Here is a 27,079-nt window from a genome sequence, read left to right as displayed (position 1 = left end):
AAAATGTTACAGAGCCTGAAGTGAGATGGTAACATTTATCAAAAGAAATAATGACTTGTTATAAACTATCAAGATGGACTTCCAGCATTAACTCTACAGTTAGAAAAATGAATTTGTGTAGAATCTAGATGAATTCAGATAAAAAGCATTCTCTCATTTCCCTCATTTCTACTTCTGCCTCAAGGCCAAAGCCATATATAGAGTGATTCAGGCAGGTTAGTCAGTCCCACTCCTGTCCCAGCATCTACTTGACTGCACACCTTGGCCTGCTCATTCTCACCAGTTGCTAGTCAACAGAAGAGAGCTCTCAAAGGATCCACTGCTCCATCCTGGCCCAAAAAATCATTTAAGTAACTGCTATAGTCTTCTCAAATACAGCTACTGCAGACCACAGTCTATTAGAGCCAGTGGAAAGCTTCTGCCAGAGATGTCAGGGCCCTGCTTGGGATATCCACTGATCGCCAAAGGGCTTTTGTTAAAGAAAGATATTATTCAGACACTTGTTAAAGACAGAAAGACAGACTTTCAGAACCATTATGACGGGCTTAAGGACCACTGCAATAGGATTTTGTCTTAGAGGAGAGAGACTGGGCTCAACTATGATTACAAGGAAAAATGGGAATTTTATAGCCAAAGTGCAGGTTTGGAAGTTAGTGGATGGAAAATTACTTTGAGACACAATGACAATGACTAAATTTGGAGATTATCGGGAGGTTTTAAATGATGTGTTTTAACCATTGGATAAGAAGAAGCTAACAGGTGATTGAATGGGTAGTACAGAAATGTAGAGGCAGGGATGAGGATACTCAGAAGAAGTTTGGTAAAAAAAAAAAAAAAAGAAAGAAAGAACAGCAGGGCTGAAGGAGCTTTTAGAAGGGAGCATGAAGGTAGTGAGAAGAGATAGTGCAATGGGGCATGGTCACACAAGGGCTGGAGAGGAGGAATGGAAGTGCCTAGAATCACAAATAAATTGGATTAGGCTATGATAAATTTGGAATACATCCTTCTCCAAAGACTTACTTTCCATTGAGGATTAAGGAAGAATTAAAGGTTTAGATCAATCTTTGTGGAAAAGGAGAAATAGAAAAGGACACAAGTGAGTACTCCTTGGGTACATATGATGTGTCAAGCCCCATGCCAGGAGCTTTACAATGTCACCTAATTCAGTCCCTACATCAACTTGGAGTGTGAACAGTTTGCTGGTGTCCAGTCCAGGATTCAAGTCCCGGTCTGCCCCCCCGCCACCCCCTGTATTTCTGTTACATCATAATGTCACAGGGATTTGTGAAAGAATAGGCAAGCAGATTGCAGGAACACCAGAAGATAGAAATCAGAAAATTTTAAGGAGACTTAATGGTCATAGTCATGGATTCCAGCAGCCAAGGGATCTGTACTTGGTGACTGCCTACCATACCTTCCAAAAATAAGTAGATTTCTCCATCAGCAATCCCCTAAGATACAGATTCTCGATGTTTGAATGTTCTATCACTGGAAGCACATCAGCAGCCCAGATTTAAGAGAAAAGCTGAAGGAAAAACTGAGGTCAAAAATTAAACATTTATTTGCTTCAGAAACCCTGAAATATAAGTTGTTTTACTTCTTGGTTTGCTTTGAATTTCTGCACTGAAACGTCTTTTTACTTCCATTAAGAAATTTGTGGGATGGAAGCACCTGCCTGGGTGGTGCAATTGGTTAAGTGTCCAACTCTTGGTTGGTTTCAGCTCAGGTTATGACCTCAGGGTCATGGGATTGGGCCCCGAATCAGGCTCCCCAGTCAGCTTGGAGTCTGCTTAAGACTCCCTTCCTCTGCCCTTCCCCCACACTCTACAATTTGTCTCTCTCTCAAATAAATCTTAAAACAAAACAAAACAAAAAAGAAATTTGTGGAGTATATTATAGCTTAAACTGATAAGGCTGAGTACCATATGGATAGCTTCAGAATTACAAGTGACCTAATTTATCTTAATTGGTTAGTGACATTTGTGTAGGGCCAAAAGTAAAATATATATATATGGCTATAGAGAAAATGGAGGAATCACCTTGCAGTGAGCTTCCCATGCCCAGAAGAGCATCCTGGTATCGCACATGGGCTTGCAAGATTTATGGATGAATGAAGACACAGATGTAAACCAGTGAGGAGAACAGGATCCTTTGGTACTATATTCTTGGAAGATTGCTTGTGCACACAAGCAATTAACATAACCCCTTTACATCCATCTTCTGAGGGTACACAGAGCTTCTGAAACCTGTCTGATCACAAGTTGAGAACTCCCCTTTAAGGCAGAAATAGCCCCCTAGGAACAGGTCCTGTGCTATCTTAGTAGCTATGCCTTGGCATCCACATTATTCCATCTGTCAGTTCTGGCTCCACACTCTGATTCTGACCAGGGTGTGATCATCCATCACCAGTCTGTGGCTTTATCCCACTGCCCCTGAAGATAATTCAACCCACCCATGGTTCATCGCCAATCCCAGTTCTGCCTGAGATTCTCTCGCCTCACTCCTGTAAGTCAGGACCTATCAAGATTCCTGGACTTGATTTCCAAAGTTTGTCCTTGCCCTTGTGTTAAACTCTGAACTCACACTCCTGACAGAGCAAGCCTACCTATCTTACTATGGTTAATGCTGCCTCCTAAGCTACACTGCTTAACTCCTCTGTGCCTTCATTTGCTCAACTATAAAATAGTATCTCGCCTTTTCTCCCCCATTGTAGTGTGTGTAGTTGACTGTTCTTTGCCATATCTTCTCACAGAAATATCAGTATCAGGTGATTCCTGGCCAAGAAACAAAAGCAGAATCATCACATTCCCCAATGGATTTGGATGAAAATTGGTAATGAAATCAAGTATAACTCCAAGAGGAGACATTGGAGTACCACCAAGCTGGGTCTATAAGGAATCACACATGAGATGGCACACATATTTATGCTGTGTGAGGTCACTTGCTCGCATCATATCACTCTGTAAACATCACTACTACCTGAACAACATGTTTTATTGAGAAGATGGTTTTTCTGTTACTTTGCTGCTGCACCAGTAGGTTGGTTCAGTAATAAATATGTGAGACCTTTTGTTTGAAAAAACAAAATAGTAGTGTCTCCGTAATTAAAGTGACAATACAGTCCCTAGAACAAGGCCCTAGAAGATAGTAAATTTCAGTAAATATTCACAGTTATCATCTTTATTATACATGTTTAAGCTTTGCTCTTGAATCTAAACATCAGTGTTCTTTATATGCTTTAGCTGGGCTTGTGAAAGACAGGAAGGGCATATAAAGATTGGTTGTCGCTGCAAAGATTCTTCCCACCACAGAGACCCTGCTTTTGCTAGGCACCTGGCAGGCAGTCTTCCCTAGGACTTAAGTAGCATGATCTTTGCCAGCTTTGCCTGGGTGACAGGATAGCAGAGAGATTCCATGATGCTAAGATATCATCAGAGCCCTATGGCGGCAGCAGGCACATTCAGAATATTCATTTATTGCTGTGAAGCTCTTGAGAGCCTTTAAAGCAGGAAAAAAAGCTGTGTATGTACAGATAGGAGCCTTCTGTGGGGAAAACTACCCTTTTATTATTTCTTATTTTGCTCTCAGCTACCTTGATATTTTAATTGTGTTGTCCTTAAAAACATAAAGTCATTAGAAGTCAAGATTTCATTAGGTAAAATTTATTTTTATTTAGTAAGTCTCTGTAAGCTGTAAGCCTCTATGCTTGATTCTTTGAGGGCTGCAGGAGACACTGTCCTGCTACTTTGCAGATAAGGACGCTGGACTTAAAGGATATGTTAGAGAACCTCAGGACAACCCCTAGTGGTCATTCATTAAAAGGACTTCTGGGATTCAGCATATAGCTGTATCCATAGCTTAGGTTTATTACAGTGACATAGTAAGGATACAGAGCTGGATCATAGGGGAGAAAAACACAGGCAAAGCTTAGAAGAATCCATGTGCAGGCTTACTTATGGTTTCTCCTTCACGTAAAGGGATCACACAGAGCACACTCTTCCAGCATTTGAAAGTGCAGCAATATCTGTGCGGTGTTTTCCCCTAGGAAGTCCATTAAAGACTCATTATCCCATGTTTATAGGGAGCTGTCACATAGGCACTCTTTGATTACCATGTACAGAATTCCCAGAAAGGAAGCCGATGTTCAGCATAAGCCATATTGCCCACAAAAACAGTCTAGGCACAGTGAGCCACCCCTAACTGTTCTGTTTACTTCTTTAAGAAGTAAATTCCCAGATGTCAGCCAAAGGCTAACCTTGAAAGCATACCTTTCTAAGATAACAGCCTCAGGCCTGCTATGTTAACTCTTTTCTGCACAGAGAAGGTGTCACATATGTACACACCAGCTCTAATGCTAGCCTGTCACAGGCATAGCCATAAATGGTTAGATGTTAGTGGAGGACAGATGCTTTCTGACAGGGCCATAGAAGCCTTCATTACAAAAAAAAAAAGAAGCCTTCATTACACTGCATGTTTGAGCTAGGCCTCAAAGCATAGGCAGAGTTTGAGCAGAAGAGGAAAGTAGAAAGATAGGATGTAGTGAAAAAAGAATGCTTTTTAGAGAAAGACAAGCAGGCCCATCTGGCCTGAAACAAGGTATGTTGATAGAAGTAAAAGAATCTAGGGAGACAGAGGACAAATGCTAGAGGGTCTGGTCTGCCAGGTGGAAGCTTATGAGCTTCATCTGCAGAGCTGGAGCAGTACTGAAGATTTCTTTTTTAAGAAAAGAAGTCCTGGGCAGCCCAGGTGGCTTAGCGGTTTAGTGCCGCCTTCAGCCCAGGGTGTGATCCTGGAGACCCAGGATCGAGTCCCAAGTCGGGCTCCCTGCATGGAACCTGCTTCTCTCTCTGACTGTGTCTCTGCCTCTCTGTGTGTGTGTGTCTCTCATGAATAAATAAATAAAATCTTTAAAAAAAAATACAGGGAGAGGAGCCCTGGCTGGCGCACGCACACTCTCTCTCTCATAAATAAGTGAAATCTTTTTTTTTTTGTTTAAAGGAAGTCCTGGGGATCCCTGGGTGGCGCAGCGGTTTAGCGCCTGCCTTTGGCCCAGGGCGCGATCCTGGAAACCCGGGATCGAGTCCCACGTCGGGCTCCCGGTGCATGGAACCTGCTTCTCCCTCTGCCTGTGTCTCTGTGCCTCTCTCTCTCTCTCTCTGTGTGTGACTATCATAAAATAAATAAAATAAAAAAAAAATTAAAAAAAAAATAAAGGAAGTCCTGTATAGTTCAAGCTATGTTTGCAGAAGATGCGTATAGGGGTGATAATACAGGTTGACCTGCCTAGAGATGGAAGGTTACTGAAGATACCTGGACTTGTTCCTAAAGGACCTGGGCTTCAGAATCTGCCCATTTATTTTTGGTCCACCTCACTCTATAGGAGTTACATACAAGACATGGGAAAGGTAAAGTCTGACTCTATATGTGCCTTAAAAATACCCAGAGTAGCCTGGCTGATAGGCAAGAGTTAGCTAAGTCTGTCTTAACATGTGTAGTGAATTTGTGCTGCAGCATTCTAAATGCAGAAAAGAGATTATGTTTACTGAAAAATATTGTACACCCTACACTGATCAAAGTACTCAGAAACTACCAAATCCCCATTCCAAGCCTGCACAAGTATCTGGCTGTCTTGGCCCAGCCACAAGCACAGGTAGAACAAATCTCTGACCTTAGTACACCTTCTTTCATGAAGCTACAAGGCTGCCTCTCTCTCAAGAAAAAGTTTGGAAAGGGCCAGAGGGCAGACCACATGGGACGTGCTCACTGGCATTTCTTTATATTCTATCGGACTTCCTGGATTCTTGTCCCATATCCTTGGCTATTGACGTCTCAGACTGTCTCACTTTGGCCATATGCTCCTGGCTCACAGAATTTTGGCCTAGCCCATCCGTGCAGACCACTCCTTATCTATGCTTTGGTTGCTAGGTTTTCAGAGGTCAACTTACCTCTCACATGCCCATTTCTAAGCTTTAGGAACTAAGAATGTCTGCACCTAGGGAGTGTCATTCCTAAATCTGGCCCTCTGAACACCTTTCCTCCAACCCTCAAACCCTGCCTATGCAGACTGGCTCTAGTGTTGCTAGCATTATAATTTTGTACCTTGGAATAGTGCTGCTATGCAGTACAGAGTCTTTTGTCCCACTGACCCCCCACAGACCCTATAGAACTTAACAGAATGATAGAAATGTTCTATGTATGGCAGAACATTATGGTGTGCATGGTAGCCACTAGTTTCACGTGGCTATTTAACACTGACCAAGAACTGAGTTTCTAATTATATTTAATTTTAATTAAGTTTAAATACTAGTAACTGCATGCAGCTAGTGGCTACCATATTGTGTACAGCACAGCATAGAACCTGGTAGGCTGAGTGATCTCCTGAACTGGTTGTGAAGGATCATGGCAGAAAGGGTGGGTAGATTGAGTCTGTGGGCATGGAATATCAAGAGGAGGGGAAAACATGAAGCAAAATAGTAAAATTAAGAACAAGAAAATCCTTTTTTAGTCTCAGATGTATACATTTGTGTACATTTATAGGTATGTAATATTTAGAGATGTATAGTTACTTTCAAATTGATTTATTGCTTTTTGATCAATGTTCTTATTTTCATCATTTAAATATATATCACGGAAGACAATGGGAATGAGTACAGGCTTGGAGAATCCAGACACGAGTAGAAATCTTGTCTCTATACTTTATTAGCTATGTTACTATAATATTATTTTTAAAATAATATCACTAGGGGCGCCTGCATGGCTCAGTTGATTAAGCACCAGACTCCATTTCAGCTCAGGTTGTTGTGAGATCAAGCCCTGCTTTCACCTCCACACTCAGCAGAGAGTCTGCTGGAGATTCTCTTTCTCCCTCTGCCCCTCCCCTGGACTTCTCCTCTAATAAATAAATCTTTTTTAAAAATGACATCACTTTGGGTTCCACGAGGAACCCAGCACGCCTGCCTCAGTGGTGGCCATCCCCAATGAACATTTACTGAATCTGGTGGGGATCGGTTCCTGCAGGCACCCCAGTGAGCTACAGGGACACAAACAGGTGAGGAGAAAAGCTTGGGAAGGAAGAAAGTACACACTCATGTGGTAGCTGGTGGGTCTTATTTTGTTACAAGCACAGATGAGCCTATCTGAGTGAGGGTCATGAAATAAGAAGTGAAAGAAAAAATCAAAGACATAGCAATTTATGCACATCTTTACCACATTAAAATCATATAAAATCTACAGTACATGTAATGATGGACAATTGTGACGGCAACTGCACATTTTGAAATGAACTGAGATAATAAAGCAGATATATGTATCAAAAAATGACATCACTAATTGTCCCATATTAAGGAAGAATAAAAGAGAATTTGACATAGTTACAGTGAACATTGTTCCTATATTTTAAACTTCCTGGAAAAAAATTAGAGTTTTTAAATACTTTCAGTTTTAGTACTTAGGAAATCTTTATTTGCTGTTGTTCCTTGAGATTATTTCTGGGCTTCTCAGTGTTATTCTTTAAAAGCTTAGAAAATGTCTAGTAAAATGTCTGATGGATTTAAATATTCATTGGGCTTTCAAGTTGGCTCAGTTTTCTAGCTTCCACTCGGAAAACAATCAAGATTTTTCTGTTTCTCCTGTGTATATTTATTTTGGTTTCTGTAAGCTCTGCTATTCCCATCAGGATTCCCTCTTGACATATAATATATTAAACAGCAAAACAGCCTCATTGAAGCATAGAAACAACAGCAGAAATAGTGACAAGAACAAGCTAATAAATATAAATAATGTATATTCTGGTATCCTTAGAGGACTTATGTAGTTACAATATCCCAAGTCTGTAGCAGAGAGAGAGAGAAAGAGAGAGAGAGAGAGAAATAGCAGACCATGAAAAACCTCAGGCAAATGCTATGATTTTGCTTCCATCTGTGAATATATATTCTTCTTACTCTATATCATGCCAAACAGAAAAACGTGTAGTGAGTAAATGAATGAAATTTAAGAGACAAAACTGTTTATATTCTGAACAAAGAACAGGAAAGCACAGAACAAAATATTATCAATATAAATATAGGTGACAAGGGAGAAAGGGAGCAGGGTCAGGAAGATACTCTTTCCATTGAAAACTTGGAGTACTCCTGCCAGGTTCCTGCATATCATATGAGGTAATGTATGAAAAAATGCTGATAAATTTTATAAAATGTAGTACACGCGTTGATAATTGCTGTCATCCTGTTCAAAACCTTGGTGTGTGTTTCATTTACATTATGCCGTATAGAAATTTCCAGAGCATAACTGTGAAGACTGAAAAGTTTCATGCACTGAATTCCTGGAGAGAGTGACGTTTGCTCAAAGTTTGTTTTACTTGCAGTCACAACCTACTAGTGAAAGAGTGAATTTTTGTGGTCATCTTTTTCTAGTTAGTAGAATATCCATTAGGAAACACCATGATTGGACTATGTTGGGTATGATCTTTCATAAAAGACAGTCATTTTTCTGTATTACTGCCAAGACAGTTTTTACATGAAGCCTTAGTATGTAAGCACACTTTAGCATTTATTTGAGTCTTTCCAGTTTGCATAGTAAATACATTGGGAAACATTGTAATAAATAAATAGAAAGACATTAGATCATGTTATCAGTGATTTGCTCTTAAGTGCTTTATTTTTCTATGATAGTGCTTGGCCATATATTTAAGTACAGTCAGATAAATTATGAAGTAGTATTCCTTCTATACACTTGATGAATGTGTTCTTAGAGAAATGGTCTTTTTCAGCCTTCATTAAATTATTTGTTTAGCATTCTTTCTGAACTACTAAGTCTGAGTTACTCTTAAGAAGTTCCAAAGGACCTATCTATGAAGGGTGCATTTGTCTATGCCAGACTAAAGAGCTGTCCTTGAATACAGAGAAGCAAACCACTGTTCTAACATTGCTTATTTGGCATCAAGGGCTAATATGATTATTTTCCTATAACACTTCAGACTGCTTTACCTACAACTAAGAACTATAAAGGTGTGATACTTCTTTAGACCCCATAGATGTAATTAGAAAAACACAAAAGGCAGGGTCATTCCCTCTGCCTAACTTTGCCACATGGATATACACTTTTCTTAGAAGCATTTTGACTTGAATGTTGAAGGTGACAAAGATGAACTGACTCAGCATTGTGCTGTCCTGTCAGCAAAACTTCACCCTCATTGCACCCCCATTTACTCATATATGTGCTTTTTGTTGTTAGAATTGGGAGCTTGATCCTGGACTGAGAGCGTAAATCATTAGAGTAAAAAACTGTAGCTTCCCACATAACTGATCATTAAGCTACCATTTAGTTTGATTTCATGAGAAGTACATGATTTCTAAAGACCCTGTAGGGGCTGTATAATTAGAAAAATACTATTCAAGAATAGTGATAATAGGTTTACTATTATCACATATTGGAGAATATGTGATAACAGGTTTACTCATGTGTCTCTTTTGCTTCAGAGAAAATGAAAAGAATCTGTTTCCTGGGATTGTTTGTCATTCAAGTCTCTGCTTGTTCCAAATCAGGCAAACCATTGTTCCCATCACCTCTCAGTCTCCTGGATGGGAGTGCCATAAACTTCAAACAGACTAAGTGTCACCAGCAGAACTGGGATGAGAGTTTAGCATAAATTTTCTTTTTTTTACATTAAATATATATATTTATTTATATATATATATTAAAATCCTCTTCATAAACCAATATATAGATTCAGTGAAATCTCAATCAAAATTCTTTTTTAATAATAAATTTATTTTTTATTGGTGTTCAATTTGCCAACATACAGAATAACACCCAGTGCTCATCCCGTCAAGTGCCCCCCTCAGTGCCCGTCTCCCATTCACCCACCCCCCGCCCTCCTCCCCTTCTACCACCCCTAGTTCATATAATTTTCTAATCAAATGGGTTAAGTGTCCCCTGTAGGTAATAGGGATTATGGGGTTAGCTGGATTTCCTTCAGGCAGCACCTCTGGGAGCCCATGTGACACAGACATTCACTGTGTATTTCATGGGCAAGCATTACCCATGGAATCCCTCTCCCGCTCCCGCATCACTTTTTTTTTTTTCCCAATGCTCATTTCACAGGATGAAATACAGATAAAGTATGGGCTTTGAAGTCAAACAGATTCAGATTATAATTCCAACTTCACTGTTCTCTCTCTACTTTCTGATCTCACACCAGGAACTTTGCACCTCTGTCTCTGTTTCTTCAGAGATTAAATATCTGTTATGAGGATTAAATACAATTAGGCTAGAAAAGAAACAGTTTAAACAATGCCTGGTACAGGGGCGCTGGGTGGCTCAGTTGGTTAAGTGTCTGCCCTTGGGCTCAGGTCATGATCCCAGGATCGTGGGATGGAGCCCTGCATTGGGCTCCCTGCTCAGCGAGGAGTCTGCTTCTACTTCTCTCTCTGCCCCTCCCTTGTACATGTTGTACATGCTCTCTCTCAAATAAATAAAACAACAATGCCCAGTATATAAAAGATAGTAAGTGGCTGCTGCTGCATGTTGCTATAGCAAGTTGTTGGGTATCCAGAGCTTCATCTCCCACCCATGTCTTTTCCCCTGAACTTCAGACTTGGGCTTTAATCCTCCTGTTTTTTTTTTCACCTGCATATTCTACGGAGACTTCAAATTCAACATACATGTCTGAACTTTTTATCTTCCCTGGTTACTACCACATCCAGTCAACTACTGCATGTGGTCAGTTTGTATCTTACATCCATTCTCCTCTCTTCTGTTCCCAAACTGCATCATAGCTTTCTGGGGCTATTCTAGTTGTCTTCAGAGTATTTTCTATGTTCAACTTGCTTTCAACTTTGTGGCCCAAGTAATCATTCTAAGAACTTAGGATGGTCAACACTGCTTCTCATAGGTGAACTTCCTGGGCCTCTCTAGGGCGTAATGGGGATTTTCCAAACTTGCTAATCCTAAAAACCGAGACTTTTTTTAAAATGCAGATTTTTGCACTCTCTCCAGAAATCTGAGTCCTTTCCTATAAAATTCTTTTTTTAATAAAGATTTTATTTATTTATTCCTGAGAGACAGAGAGAGAGAGAGGTGAGACACAGGCAGAGGGAGAAGCAGGCTCCTCTCAAGGAGCCCGATGTGGGACTCGATCCCAGAACTCAGGGATCACACCCTGAGCTAAAGGCAGACACTCAACTGCTGAGCCACCCAGGCATCCTCCTATAAAGATTCTGATCCAGAAAACATGGGACGGAGTCCAGGAATCTGTATTTTAATAAGTTGCCAGTTACTTCTGATAATAGCCAAGTTTGGAGAACACTCACATACAAGTCCACTTTGAATTTGTCCACTCTGTGTTGCATAGCATCCTTGACCACTCCTCAGATCTCCAGTGCCCTCCTAACTCATGGTTGAATCCTTTTCACCATCAAGCTGCCTCAGACCTTTGAGAATCTGCACTTGGAGCACTCTCCTAGAATCCCCTTCTTTTCATCTCTAACTACATCTTACCAAATACTGAAAGCCTAGCAATATTGCAAGAATACTTTACAGTATCTCATTTGGGCAGCCTATCCCTATCCCAATAGAATTTGTCAGTAGCCCCTTTCTGTGTAATTCTAGCATTTTCACATTGTGTTGTAATTTTGGGTTTATGTGTGTCTGTCTCCCAGTAGACTCAAAATCTTGAGGATAGGGAGGCACCATTCATTTCTCTATTCCCAGTATCCATCTCAGTTTCTGGAATATGGTAGAGGCTCATGAATGCCTGTTGAAATGAATGAAAAGGAGGGAAGAAGGCTGGAATGAATCCTTGAATTTTACAAAGTTACAAAAGTATTCTTTGGAGCCCTGAAGTGTCTCAGGGCAGGTGGTGGTTAGGAGAGAGGCCTAAATTGGGAGGATTCTTTCCCCCACCCCCAGCCTTTCCTCTCTTTGAGCTAAAGTAGCCATCTTTATCAATTTTGCATATATTGAACAGTGTAAGGTTTTATTGAAGAGAAAAAGCTGATACTAAAAATAAATTTGAAAGCCACAGTACTGGTTTGCCTTTATGAAACCCCTTTATGCATTTCTGCTCTTGTGCTTCAGAATGAAGTGGGAAAACTTGAAGAACTTGAAAAATAAAGCCAAATGATCTAAATTGGAAAATGAATCTGTGAGGAAATACTAGAGATTTTTTAATCTGTTTGATTGTGCTATGTATTATGGCCTTGGGGCTACTTGTCTGTTTTTAAGCACCTGGGAGATTATCAGGAAAGAGATGTTAAGTAGTTGCTATCCATCTCCACAGAGAACCAAATGAGAAACATGAAGATTAAATTGAAAGAGTTGAAAGAATTCCTCTGAACTTATTTAAGGAACATGCTTGTATTTCCAAAACAGAGTCTTCAAGAAATATCCTTCCTAAGTATCAGAGACTCTCTGCCTCAACATAGGCTGGCATCTTATTGGTGGCCACTGAACATTTGCTGTAGGGATGCATGAATTCCTATTGACAGAGATGTGTATGAGTGTGTGAATTAGAACTTTCATAAAATCAAGTCATCTTAAAATTGAAACACTCTGTTAGACTTGCCACAGATTCAAATTATGGAATTCATTTGTAGCAACATGCTCAATAATATGAAATTATAAAATTAATATAACTTCATATACTCTTCATGCATAGCTCATCATAAAGACAACTAAATGTGGAGCAGTTCTCTTACTATGTTGCTTATTGAAAAGTAAGAATTTAATACCATCTCTTTTTTCTTTTGAAAGAATTGAAGTTTTCTTACCCATATTTCTTACCAAAGAGGAAAATTGACCTGTTGCTCTCATATAGGTGATGTTCCTAAAATCTCATTAATAAATTTTACTCTCTTGGCTACAGTTCCTTTCAGACCTTTGGGAAATGTGAGTGGTTGCTGTAGCTCTCATTGGCAAGTAGATTTGATCAGCATTTATCAAACTTTGTACAGACTCTATTGCCTTACATAAAAGCAGCTTGTGGAGACAAATGTCATCTGTCCCATTGATATTAAAACATATAGTATTTTAAGCCTCTGAAAAGTCCTAGAGGATAGAAAACTGTTTAACCATGTTTAATGCAGTATTTCCCACTTTTTTTGGTCAGGGGAGGGCCACTTCAGGAAACATTGGATAGATATTTGCCTTCAAATAGTGTGAATGTTAACAGAAAGCATTATTTGTTTATCATTCCCATTGGAAAAGCTAGCAAAATAGGAAATAACTAGATGTATATCCTCAGCCCTATGAAATGAAAAAAAAAGTTATTTTCAGTTTCACAAATTGTGAAGAAGGCCAGGCAAAACCGGAAGCATAAAAGGCTCTAGGACATGTGAAGGTCCTGTGGGCACTGTGAGAACTGAGGGGCCTCCTCTCACTGTTGAGAAAGAGAAGTTCTTGGGTTCTGATAGGGCCAGCAACCCTGTCCACTCAGGAATTTGCTTTATGTACCCTTTTTCTTTGGACCAGAGCTTGATGTAGCCCCTCCAAATCATATACCCTTCTGTGGATGTCCAGCAGCTCCAACAACAGCCTGCTTTGTAGATGTCTGTCCTTGAGCGGTTGGTAATGTGATAGAGCAGTTGCAGGTGTTCCTTCAACAAAGAGTGCAGAAGTAATGATAAATTCTCTTGAGAAGACATAAACTTCCAATGTTTTTCTATTCGTGTATCAAGTTAAGAGCTAACTGGGTGATTGTTAAATGCAAATATACATGTTAGGATAGATCCAGTACAGTAACAGAAAGATGTTACTTTGATGTTCTTATCTCCTGTTCCTTTGATAAACCTCAACTTTCCATTACTAAAACTACTAACTTATGTGTATCTATACATGTTGTTTCCTCCTCCATTCTTTCCTTGATTCTCTGTTTTCCCAAGGAGGTGGGAACTACCTTTTCCTTTGTCAGTTATTTTCTCTTTCCTCTGTCTTTAGGACTTCACTGTCTACAAACATTGTCCTATTAAAAGCAAATGTTCTTCAGTGTGCCCCATCTTTTTTTGAAGTCAGGTTATTGAACTGTAATTTACATATAGTAAAATTTGCTCTTTTTAATACATAGTTTGGTGACTTTTAACACATTTATAGTTGTGAAACCACCCAGAAAGTTCCTTCATGCACCTTTGCAGTCATTCCCTGCCCTCCTTCCTCAGGCCTGACAACTCCTGATCTAGTTTCCTTCCTTATAGTTTGCCTATTCCAGATTATAATATAAGTGGAGACATACAGTATATGGTCTTTTGTGACTGATTGGATTCTTTCACTTAGCATATGTTTTTGAGATTCATCCATATTATTATACATCTTAGTAGTTCTTTTATTGTGAAGGAATATTCCATTGTATGGAGATTCCATTATTTGGATTGTCCATTCATCTCCTTATGGCTATTCTGGCGATCTGGCTGTTGTGATAAAGCTGGTATAAATATTCACGTATATGTCCTCTGTGTGGACATAGTTTTCATTTCTCCTGAGTAAATACCTAGGAGTAGAATGATTTGATCATATAATAAGTCTAAGTTTAACTTTATAAGAAACTGTCAGACTGTTTTCTAAACTGGCTATACCATTTTGCCTTCCCCTCAACAGTTTATGAGAGGTCTAGTTGCTCTACATTCTCACCAACCCTTGGCATACTTCATCTTTAGTTTAGCCATTGTCATAGGTGTGTAGAGGTATCTCACTATACTTTTAATTTGCATTTCTCTAATGATTAATGTTTTCTTGAGCTTATTTGCCATCCCTGTATGTTCTTTGGTGAAAGATCTACTCAGATCTTTTGTCCACTTTTAAATTGAGTTGTTACTTATAAAGAACTCTCAGAACTCCATAATATGTTCTTAATACGGTCCTTTCTTAGATGAGTTTTTATAAATATTTTCTCAGTCGATAGCTTGTCTTTGCACTTTAACAGTGTCTTTTCAAGAGAAGATGGTTTTAATTCTGGAAAAGTTCAGTTTATCATTTTGTTGTGATTCATGATACTCAATAATCTGAGATCACAAAGATTTTTCTCTTTTATGCTAAATACGGAAATACAAATATGAATAATATATACAAAGGTACTTGTCTTCATTTTCTTCTGTGTTTTCTTATAATTTTAGAGTTTTAGCTGTTATATTTATGTCTGTGATCCATTCAAGTTAATCTTTTGTAGGCAAGGATCAAGGCAAACTAAATCAAGGATTTAGTTTTTTTCATATGGATTGTTGAGTACTATTTGTTGAAATTTCTTTGCTCTGTTGAAATTATTGACAACTAATTAAATATAAACATATGTGTTATCCCACATGTTAATAAAGACCTCCCTCAACCCAATGTACCTATTCAAATATAAGTTCATCACTTTTACCTTTCCATAGCCATTTATTAAAGAGTAGTCTAGACTCATTGTTTCTATCTCCTCACTTCTTATTCCTCACACTGGGCTGTTTCTACCATCCCACTAAAACAGTTATTGCAAGAATCACAGTAGTCTCTGTTCTGAACAGCTAGAGGGACGCTCTTGTGCTTATCTCATGTGATTCTCACTGGCCTTGGACCTCACTGACCCCTCCGTCCTCTTTCAGACATTTTCTTCCCTTGACTAGCATAGCATCCCACCTCCTCCTCATTTTTCTTGTTTTCCTATTTGTCCCTGTGTCTACTTTGCTAGTTCTACTTCTTTCTTCCTAAATATCAACGTCCCTCAGGATTCAGACCAAAGCCCTTTTTCCTGCTCCTTCTATGCGCATTCTCTCTTTGTTGCCATCCAACCTTCTGGCTGAAAAAAATCTCATTTGTATCTGGCCCAGATATTTTCTGAGCTTCATTTCTGTATATGTCTACCAGAATGACAAGCTCTATGAAGAAAAGTACCTTGTATGTATCCTGTCAACATTTGTATTCCCATGTTTAGCACCAGAACATAGTAACTATTTGACTAAATGAACAAATGAATACATGAACAAAGTATGCAACCTGTGAAATTGATATTAAATCTTATAATTCTAAGACAATATTTTAATATTGACCTTTTCACTGATACCACATATATGTGGTGAGTACATGATTGTAGGCACAGGAGAAGTAAATTACTTTTAGAATCACATACCTGGTCTTTGCCATGGCTCAGTTTTCTTGTTGCAGTTGATGGGGAAGCCTTGGGATGAAGAGATGGGAAATTGGGAAATCCTAAGAAGGAGCAGGCAGGAGTAAGAGAATGAGGAGACACCTCTGCAGATGTCATAAACACTGTATCTCAGGTTTTTAATCCAATAATTTACTTCAGGAATTAACCTGTGTTGTTTATGCAATAAAGTATTTTAATGGCCCTATTAAATTCTGATTGCAACTTTAGTTATTTTTATTATTTATTTTTATTTATTTGAGAGAGAGAGCATGAGCAGAGGGAAGGAGCAGAGGGAGAGGGAGAAGCAGACTTCCCACTGAGCAGGAAGCCCAATGTGGGGCTCTACCCCAGGATCCTGAGATCATGACCTGAGCCAAAGGCAGATGCTTAACCTACTAAGCAACCCAGGCACCTTGCAGCTTTAGTTATAATACATTATTTCTCTTTGACTTTTTGCCCAAATTTTGTAAGCCCCTGTAACATTTTTTTCTTAGTCCTGAAATTATTCTTAAGAGATGTAAATTGGATAATATAGATTCTTTTGGCTCAAGTATGATGGATATTTTTATGATTTGAGTGTTCACATCAGAGAATGTATATGCTTGTTATGGGCTTAGTATTATGACTAGAGCTTTGGAGGTATTTGGAGAAAAAAATAAAAGATACAATCTTCATTGCTCCCCTCAGGGAACACACACCTTTAGGGAGATAAGAGCCACTACCAGCAAATAAATAGCAACAGCTGTTAGGCAGTTTGTAGTGTCCATTGCATGCTGCTTGGCAAGAAAAATAGTGTCCTGCCATTAGATATGTACTTTTGGCCTTGCCTGTCATGATGAGCTGTTCTGAAAGTGTTTAGGGCTTCTCTATAAATGCCCTTTTTGTTTGTTCTGGAGCATGTGGTCCCTTACATTTTTCTGTCTCTCTCTCCTACATTTCAGTGAGCGGTTTCTGGTGAGACTGAACAAGAATGGTGGGCCAAGGAACCCAGAGAAGATAGAACGAATGTGTGCCCTTTTTACAGTATGTGCAAATTCTCTTTCCCTTCTCTGCTGTTGACTCTAACCAGGGGTCTGCTATGTGGATATTGTCACCCTGGAAACGAGCATTTATTCTTACCTCCCCACACACTGGGAAGATTAGGACTTGATTTATGCTTCTATCAAGTTTTAATGAAATATTTAAAGAAAACTGAAATCAGCTATAGTTTTAATTGAATTCTTCATTAAAGAAATATAATCAAGTACCTTTTATTAATATAGATTTTAGAAGCTATTTAATATAATAGACGAAATCTGAAAGAAGTCTTTCTTACTATTCTTATTCAAGGCCACTGGGAATTTCTCTGATGTAGAAGTATAATTTTCTAAAGGCATCAACCAAATTTACAGTTCTGCAGTTTTTTAGTGAATGCATATAGAGAGAGACAAACTAAGTAGTTCTTCTCTCTCACATATCAAATGAAGAATCTTTTCCTCTGATCTGTAGTTTCATTTTTTCTGAATAACCATGCTGTCATTCATGGTCTCCAGGATCACACACTCATCAGTTCAAAGAAGACATAGTAATCTGCTTCTGGAAGGTGCTCAGCCTCACAATACCACATTGCCTTGTGTATTCTTCAAGTTGATTCTGACTTACTAAATGTTTTTTATTTAGTTAAAAAAAAAAAACTAATGTGCAGCTTTGTTTATTTCGGTTAATTTATTTGCTGAAGGAGAAAACAAGACTGTGCTACAACTTTAAACAAGTTTTGATTGTCATGGAGTCTTTGATTTGCTTCAATGATACTGAGATACACTAAGACCCATTAACACTGGGAGGTGTGATAATCTCACAGTGCCACTGCCCTGGTATGGGGTGCATGATTGATGGCTGACAGTCAGGTGTCTCAGAGCTTACAGTGTACCTCTTCTTTTTACAGTGTACCTCTTAAACATAAATGGGATTACCTAGGTACCTGATATGTGACTTTCTCTGGAAGATAAAATTGGATTATTTTGTTCATTTACTACAACTTTATTTTTCAAAACCTCAAAACAATGTTACTATAGAATCAGAAGCCACTTTACAGGGATAGCTTCTATTGAAAATGCTCCAGATGTACAGAAGCATTTATAAATCTAGTTAAGCTAAAGTGATTTTTTTTTAACCCATCTTTGAGCTCAGCATTCAGACCTCAGGAGATAATTCAGGAAGAAAGAAAAAATAAAGCAGACCTATGAAGATAGTTAAGGGAGTTGAGATGGTATAGTCTGGGAGAAGCAACACTGTTTCTTCAGTAGGAAAAAAACAAGGGAAAAAGTACAAGTTGCAGTTAATGGGGATTTAGATTAAAATATTGGGAGAGAGCTTCTGAAGTGAAAGTGTCTAAACACTGAGGAGGTCCTTTGGGGCCACCTTTCTGAAACAAATAGAAAGAAATGAGAAAGGAAATGAAATAGAAAGAAATGAAACAAAAAGAAATAGAAATGAGAAAAGAAATAGAAACAAATAGAAAGAAACCATCTGTCTAGAATGCCTCAGTGACTTTAGGAGGTTTTTCTAGATCCTTTCTCTGATATTATTTTGGTAAAGCAGCAAAAGAAATCACTGATTCCTTGTCCTTTGGCATTATGAGAACAGAACTGTGTGCTTGTGCTATCCTTGACTAGGAGTGCAGTCCTTTTCTCTTGAAAAATGAACTTAATTATGATGATATTTGAATGTAATTACAGTAAATCAAAATTCTCATTTTGCAGCACTTTAATTATCTGTATGGGCCCAGAGGCATAAGTTGTAGCTCTGACTTTATAAATCAAAGATGCATATAACATTCATGTTGTGCTCCTATTCTGCCACAATGGGAAGACACAAGGCTGCTAAAAATACCACTTCTATAGTTCCCTTTGCAGTGTATAGCCCTTTTTTAAGATCCCAAAGAATGATTTGAGAGATTTTTACAAAGCACATGAAATTTTTGAACAAGATTGTCTTAGCCAGGATTTTCATGTTTTGCTTTAAGCTTTATGAAATAATAATTTTGATGGAACCTATTTTTCATCTAAGACTTGAGTTCCTCCCGTGCGCTAAAGGAGTTTTCCAGATTGACATATTTGCTACAAAATGTGAGAGTAATACAGGAAAATGCAGCCACAGCTGTGGTCAGTGCCAACCTGTTAGTTTACCTTAGCATCAAGAAGAGGGAACCCTGACAAACTGAGCAGTTTTGCAGGATTACTCAAACAGACTTCAGAGTCACATTGCAGACCATCACATTATTTATGGCTCAGCCTTGTTCTCTGTAAAATCTGGTGGTTTTGTTTGTTTGTTTGTTTGTTTGTTTGTTTTACCTTGTTAGAGTTCAGAGCTCCCTATCAAGGAAGAATTGTATCTAGAAGGAGGTGTTTCATATTTATGTGGATGTCTACTGTGATTTCCTAACTTTCTTGATAAACAATGGCTATGTGTATGAGCATGTGAGAGCATGTCTGTGAACTTACTTCTTATTAGATATCCAGTGCATCACATACAATGCCTGGCAAATACTAAGACTTCAGTAATGATTTGTTACATAAGTAAATGAATATGTTTATTTTTTATTATATTTGAATGACCAACTCAGAAAATAAACTTGTGCTGTTTTCCCTGCATTCATTGGCATTGTATTTTCTATATTTATTCGTATCTTCTGCTTCTTCTATAGCATAAGTATGAATAAATTGGCTTTGTTTTATATTTGTAAATTCTATTATCTCTACAGAAAAAGGGCAGTTCAGGAACAGGAAAATGAGTTGATCTTTCCATGTTTCAAATGGAACATCAGTAACTGAGTCCAAGATGCTGAACCCTGAGTTACTGCCCTATGACTACCATATAGTTGGGAACCAGCTTTTAATTATGTAGGATTGGAGGGTATGCTTCAGTGAGTAAATCTAAATTGAAACTGTCCTCACCAAGTGAATGGTGGGAATCCCTTTTCCCATCTTGGTTTTACAGGTTTTGTGAGTATTTTAACATGGATAGTCACACTCAGTGCTTAATCTTGAAGAGTGAATGTTTACTTACTCTATGGTAACTGTGTTTAACCATACACTTAGGTTTAATAAGATAGCTTTCACATTGAAATTCGACATTGAAATTGTGTAGAACTCACAAACAATAATTTTACTTAAAATATTTTTTTGCACTGATTATTCCCATTTTATATTTACTGACTTCAAATATATACCACGGAGAGTTCTGAGTACCTTTTACAAAATAGTCAGAAAGGGCCCCTACTCCATCTACTTGGAAAATACCATAAATTATATTTCCATTTTCTTCTTTTCATCACTTAGAGCCAAGAGAGAGGTCCTATGCTGATATGTTAGTGATCATATCAGATCAACTGATCTGATTAGTGTTTGATCATCTTTGGTAACTGGCATGAATTCTTAGATGTAGGTATTATCATACGTTATTTGGTAGTTCAGATTAATACAGTCCAAGCTATGTAGAAGGAACCATTTCACTTCGAAATGTGTCATCATTTCTCTATCTTTCAGTAAATAGACATGTTTCGATCCCCAAAAAAGCACATGAAAGTGGTAATCTGGTTTTTTTTTAATTTTTATTTGTTATTTAGTAGCCATTTTAAGTGTTAAAATACAGAGATATTTTGAGGATATAATTTTAAACCCCATTTCTAAATTAAAGGAATTGGTGAAATGGAGCCTGAACATCCTTTTTCAGTTTCAAAAGACAACTTTCATGTAAAAATATTTCTTTGTGATTCCAAAGATACAAATTTATGTTGAATTATTTTGTAACCCATTTCATTATAAGCATATTTCATTATTCCATCAAAAATTTGGTGTAACTTCATAATGATCTAGAATCTAAAAGTTTAAATTTCACCATTGCACATTACTTTATAATGTCTCCTTTCCTTTCATATGTTTAAGACCACTCTACAGAGCAGAGCTGGGACTACAAGAAGGCAAGCAAAGCACAAGATCCTGATAGTGAGACCTCCTTAAACTTTGCACCTTGGGTGCCTTGCCTGCCTTACCATAGTCCTAACCCTGTAAGAAAGTTTTATATTTTTTTTTTATAAAAATAAAGCAAACATGGAGACTCTGGATCTCAAAGCTCATTTGAAATTATAACTGTTACTTGGTTGTCCTTTTCCCTGCTTTTTTAAGAAGAGACAAGCATCTGGGACCAATCAAAAGATAAAAGATGGGAAGGAAAGGGATCTAAGGGACCTTTTCCTAGAAGCCAAAGAGAAATCTTGGGAAACTGTCCCATTAAGGACAGAGATTATTCCACCAATCCTCATTGATTCACAGCAGTGTGTCTGAGTGAGCAGCAAGTTGACCTGGTGAGAAGTCTGAAACAGTATATTTAAAGAAAGTTTTATTATTTTAAGTACAACATGTTAAAGTAAAATACCCATAAATGAACATTTTATTTCAAAATGTGTTCTAAACATAATTTAATGTATAAAATTATTTTCATAACTCTAGTTTTAAAAATTACTTATTGGATCGGATTTGTTTACTTAAAGGAAGCCTTTAGAATTTTTTAGATAAGATTATTTTCAGCTTTATACTTCAGTACAGATGATGCATATCTAAATTTAGAAATGAAAATCAAATTATTGAGGTTTCACTAAGGCCAAAGTAATCTTTTCTCAAGGGAATATATCTAGTGTATAATAATCATTGTGGACCGCAGAATAAAGATAAAATTAGTAAAGGGTAAACTTTTAGAATTTCAGTCATTAATAAACTTTTTTGTTTTCCCATTTTTTTCTGCATTAAGCATGTCTTTTGTCTTAAAATGTTTTATGTGATGTTAGAATAAACATAGATAAGGCAATATTATGAAGATTTCTAATGTGAGAACTCTTAGAGATACTTGTTAGGTGTTCTAAATAAAAGCTGGGAAAATATTACAAATAAAATAGAGTTCCACAGGCATATAAGTTATTCAAACTTTCACTGTAGGAATCTTATAAACACTAAACCACAATGTGCTTTTGGTCCCCCACCCCACCTATAGCATATGCTAAAGTAACAAAAGCTGATGATTATGAGGTTCAAAATGAAATTTACTATTTTCTGTATATTCAATGCCTTAATTTACTTTTTTTTCTTTTCTTAGGATCTGAGCAGCAAAGATATGAAGAGAGATTTATATATAGTTGCCCATGTGATACGAATAGGTACTGTCGATCTTATCTGTTCACATGACTAAGACCAGCCCACCTTGGGATAAGGATCTATACTGTGTTTGAGCTTTGTCATCTGCCTTACTCTTACCTGTAATGTTAGGTCTCAGGATGAGAGTCCAGCTTGTATTGAAACTCTACCTTAAGCTCAGTTGCTATGGTAGCTGAATTTGACATAAATGAAAGCTTTTTTTTTCCACTTGAAATCTTCTGCTCCCAACTTGTTTTTGGACCCAGACTCTTTAAGTGGTCTGCTTTTTTGGCATTCTTTCCATCCCAGTGTCTTGCCTTTGTACCACATTTTCCACTGCAGAGATCTTACGACAGGTTGCGGGTTGCCATCTTAACAGGTGGTAAATGGCCTTTGCTGTGTTTTGTATCCAGAAGTATGTATCTGTACTATTTTCCACAAAATGACAGTTAACTATCCTTACTGCAGTCAATGTATGGTATTTCACTTTTATCCCACCTAAGATGAAAACAGTGATTTTTGCTACTGTTCTATGGTTGATTTACTCAGCCTTATTTGAAGCATTTGGCATAATTTGGGGTGCTAGGACTAACCAAGTCTTCCTCCATAGTTTTGGATTCTGGCATATCTTGTACATATCTTGTACAAAACACCAATTTTGCTGTACTTTTGTTTTGCTATACTTCGTAAGCATTTGCTGAAGTTCTGGTTCTGCTTTTGCAAGTCCTCTTGCCAGCTCCATAGGCACAGCCTCAGTAGGAGGAAGAGCAAGCTCCCATTCCTTCTTTTTTTTTTTGCTCCCATTCCTTCTGAGACAACTTTCACTCTGGCAGTGGTTTAGGAGCAGCTTTGACAGCAAAATTTGGCTGGAAGAATAACACATTGTTCTTATCTTTGCATATATAGTTTTTACCTGGCAACTAAAATATTAAACTTTGTATCCTTAATATGCCTAAGAAATTTAAATCTATTAACATACTGATTTTCCTAAGAATTTTATAAAACCATTGTTTCATTCTCATATGATTAATAAACGAACTATTGGTATTAACATAGATAATAAGGATAATTGATTGAATGTGGTGCAGGGGGAGAGCCCTGGCCAAAGGCCTGTTTAGCATTCCTCCACATAAATATTCTGCATCCTTGGATGGCTCCTTTCAATTCTAAATGAGTCTTCCAATTTAGAGATAACTCTCTAAGGTGCCTATCACTCTGGCATCCTTGGATGACAGTCAGGTGATACTGGAGAAGAGCATGGAGTTCCCAATCTGACCAGTGTTTTCTACTGTGCTTCAGGGCGGATGCTCCTGAATGACTCAAAGAAAGGCCCCGCTCACCTGCACTACCGGCGACCATATGGCTGTGCAGTCCTAAGCATCCTGGATGTTCTACAGTCTCTCACAGAATTAAAGGAAGAAAAGGATTTTGTTCTTAAGGTTTACACGTGAGTAACAGATATCAGAAATATTAATAATTTACAACATAAGACATTCCAGCATGACCCTTGAAAGCAGCAGTATAAGATAGGGAGTTTTTTGAAAATGCAGAGATTTTTATATATTTCTAATATGTTCTTAATATATTTCTAATCAGGTCTGTATTTCTAATAAGCCTTCCAGGTGATTCTGAAGCAGCTGAATTTGGAAACCTCTAGCCTAAACTAGAAATCTGGTATATAGCCTTCTCTACTACCTCTTCTGTCTAGGATTAACCAACATTATTACATATTTACAGAAAAACTAATAATGTAGTTATTACTACATTTATATATAGTTGCCCATGTGATATGAATAGGTACTGTCGATCTTATCTGTTCACATGACTAAGACCAGCCCACCTTGGGATAAGGATCTATACTGTGTTTGAGCTTTGTCATCTCAAGTAATAATGTAATTTCTCATGTGTTTTGGATATAAAAGAGTCTTCTTTGTCTAATACTTGCCCCCTAGCTATTGTAACTGAGCTAGATCCTGATACAAATCGCTTCAGAGAATGATCACAAGTCAAGTTGAAGAAAAGCAAGTTTTTCTGAGGATCTGTGGTTTCACTCTTCATTTCTGTGACCACAGATCCATAAGTCACACCCAAATAGTCATGGCATTATTTTTAGTGTTCATTAACCAGTGGATCTGCCTTATAGGAGGGATGCATCTCCTCCTGATTCTTGTTAAGCAGTAGAAAAAAATAAATGAAGAAAAAGAACAGAATCCAGGCATACCATCCGTCTTTGCAGACTTAGGAGTGAATAGTAGTGCTGAAAATATGATCTGTGGTGAGTTTAGTGAGTTTTTAAATTAAGTGTTTCTAACTATGAGAATTTTTTTTAAAAAATCATCTGTCTTATTTTGGTTTTAACCCAATACTGTTTTTCCAATTGAAATCTAATACTATCCATCACCATGATAATATATCTTTATCATAATATTGTATTTTATGTATGTTAATATTTTTCTGTACTATCTGTTCTGATTCAGGCAGGAAATGAACTTAATTCACCATTACACTTAATTTGAACCTTTATATATCAACTACATTTTATTAATTTTAAAATAAAAGTCTAGACCTCCTTATTTACCTATTTTGCTTTAAGCACTGTTCTGTTCAGAGTGGTGTTCTTTATGGGATAAGGATCTTCCTTTGGAATAGTAACTTACAAAGGAAATTTTGGTGGGTTTTCTCTTCCTTTTATTCATTAGTCACAGACTTTTTCCATATACCAAATCTCTTCATTGATGGCTATTGGGAACTGCTTTTGATACACTTCCCTCCTTTGAAGAGGACTAAATGAAATCCAAAATCATCATCATTATCTTCTTACTCCACTCTATTTTTCCCAGGGGCACTCCCAAAATTTATAGGTAGCACTCCCAAATTGCATCTCTTTGCATGTATCAGCTGTTCCTTGCTTTACTACTGATTCTCATTGTGAATAGGGGCTTGCACAGCATCCCTCTTGAAATCATGCTGTCAGGCTTAATTGGCCTAATTGCTTCTAAAACAACAGAAGACCATTATCAAAAAAAAATGTTAAGGACTAATACAGTCAAAATGTAGTATAATTTTTCCATTTGAAAATATGAAGACTGTCAAATAGACTTCCAACTTCATGTTTGTGAAATTGATTTTGTGCAGAGTATGGAATTCCTCTAGGATTAGTGTTTTAAATCCACATCAGCACAGTGAATCTAGCCCTCAGGAGAAGCAATATTTTCCAATACGTTTCATGGCACATGTTTGTTAGATTGAATTGGAAGCTTTAAGGATTTAATAATTGGTATTGATAGTGCTTTAGCCTTTGTTAGGACAGGATTTTGCAAGGATTAAAAAAAACCCTTGTATAGTTTTATTTTTTATTTATTTTTTTTACATTTTATTTTTATTTTATTTTTATTTTTTTTAATTTATTTTTTATTGGTGTTCAATTTACTAACATACAGAATAACCCCCAGTGCCCGTCACCCATTCACTCCCACCCCCCGCCCTCCTCCCCTTCTACCACCCCTAGTTCGTTTCCCAGAGTTAGCAGTCTTTACGTTCTGTCTCCCTTTCTGATATTTCCCACACATTTCTTCTCCCTTCCCTTATATTCCCTTTCACTATTATTTATATTCCCCAAATGAATGAGAACATATAATGTTTGTCCTTCTCCGACTGACTTACTTCACTCAGCATAATACCCTCCAGTTCCATCCACGTTGAAGCAAATGGTGGGTATTTGTCATTTCTAATAGCTGAGTAATATTCCATTGTATACATAAACCACATCTTCTTTATCCATTCATCTTTCGTTGGACACTGAGGCTCCTTCCACAGTTTGGCTATCGTGGCCATTGCTGCTATAAACATCGGGGTGCAGGTGTCCTGGCGTTTCATTGCATTTGTATCTTTGGGGTAAATCCCCAACAGTGCAATTGCTGGGTCGTAGGGCAGGTATATTTTTAACTGTTTGAGGAACCTCCACACAGTTTTCCAGAGTGGCTGCACCAGTTCACATTCCCACCAACAGTGCAAGAGGGTTCCCTTTTCTCCGCATCCTCTCCAACATTTGTTGTTTCCTGCCTTGTTAATTTGCCCCATTCTCACTGGTGTGAGGTGGTATCTCATTGTGGTTTTGATTTGTATTTCCCTGATAGCAAGTGATGCAGAGCATTTTCTCATATGCATGTTGGCCATGTCTATGTCTTCCTCTGTGAGATTTCTGTTCATGTCTTTTGCCCATTTCATGATTGGATTGTTTGTTTCTTTGGTGTTGAGTTTAATAAGTTCTTTATAGATCTTGGAAACTAGCCCTTTATCTGATATGTCATTTGCAAATATCTTCTCCCATTCTGTAGGTTGTCTTTTAGTTTTGTTGACTGTATCCTTTGCTGTGCAAAAGCTTCTTATCTTGATGAAGTCCCAATAGTTCATTTTTGCTTTTGTTTCTTACCTTGTATAGTTTTAATCAGTGAATTGGCGTAATACCTCATTAGCTGTTGACATTTTCATCATTTCTGTCATTATTCAGTTGGCCTCAACCAATGAAGTTTCAAGGACCTGTGTGTCTCTTGCTATAGCCATTACTCTGGTTTTATAGATGTTGTTTAATATCATGTGTGTATGTGGTGAAGATCCCACATAATTTTAAGAAAATATCAATAAGAAGCTGAGACATGAAAACTAGGTTGCTTCCTAATGAGACAGAATCCTGAAAAATCATAGATAACCACTATTTGCAATTCAGTCAAATACGGATATCATGTTTCCTCGTGGCCAGAGGGACTAGAGTCACAGGCAGGCCCAGGACATGTTGAACCTGGAG

At 37.7% G+C, this 27,079-nt stretch overlaps 1 protein-coding gene across 16 annotated transcripts in view; it reads left to right on the top strand.

Moving 5' to 3' along the window:
• Positions 1–27,079, top strand: part of DOCK3 (dedicator of cytokinesis 3) — a 508,844-nt gene that overhangs the window by 364,892 nt on the left and 116,873 nt on the right. For 15 of the 16 annotated variants that reach the window (XM_035702455.2, XM_035702450.2, XM_025456001.3 and 12 more), the window contains 3 exons: positions 17,050–17,131; positions 22,238–22,298; positions 23,575–23,722. In XM_035702455.2, coding sequence (XP_035558348.2) covers positions 17,050–17,131; positions 22,238–22,298; positions 23,575–23,722 — 291 coding nt within the window. The remainder of the gene's footprint in view (positions 1–17,049; positions 17,132–22,237; positions 22,299–23,574; positions 23,723–27,079) is intronic. The other variant, XM_035702458.2, reaches the window with a different exon arrangement.

Source organism: Canis lupus, chromosome 20 (assembly GCF_003254725.2).
Source record: "Canis lupus dingo isolate Sandy chromosome 20, ASM325472v2, whole genome shotgun sequence".
In the NCBI taxonomy this organism is placed as follows: domain Eukaryota; kingdom Metazoa; phylum Chordata; class Mammalia; order Carnivora; family Canidae; genus Canis; species Canis lupus.
This window is presented reverse-complemented; position numbering and strand designations above follow the sequence as displayed.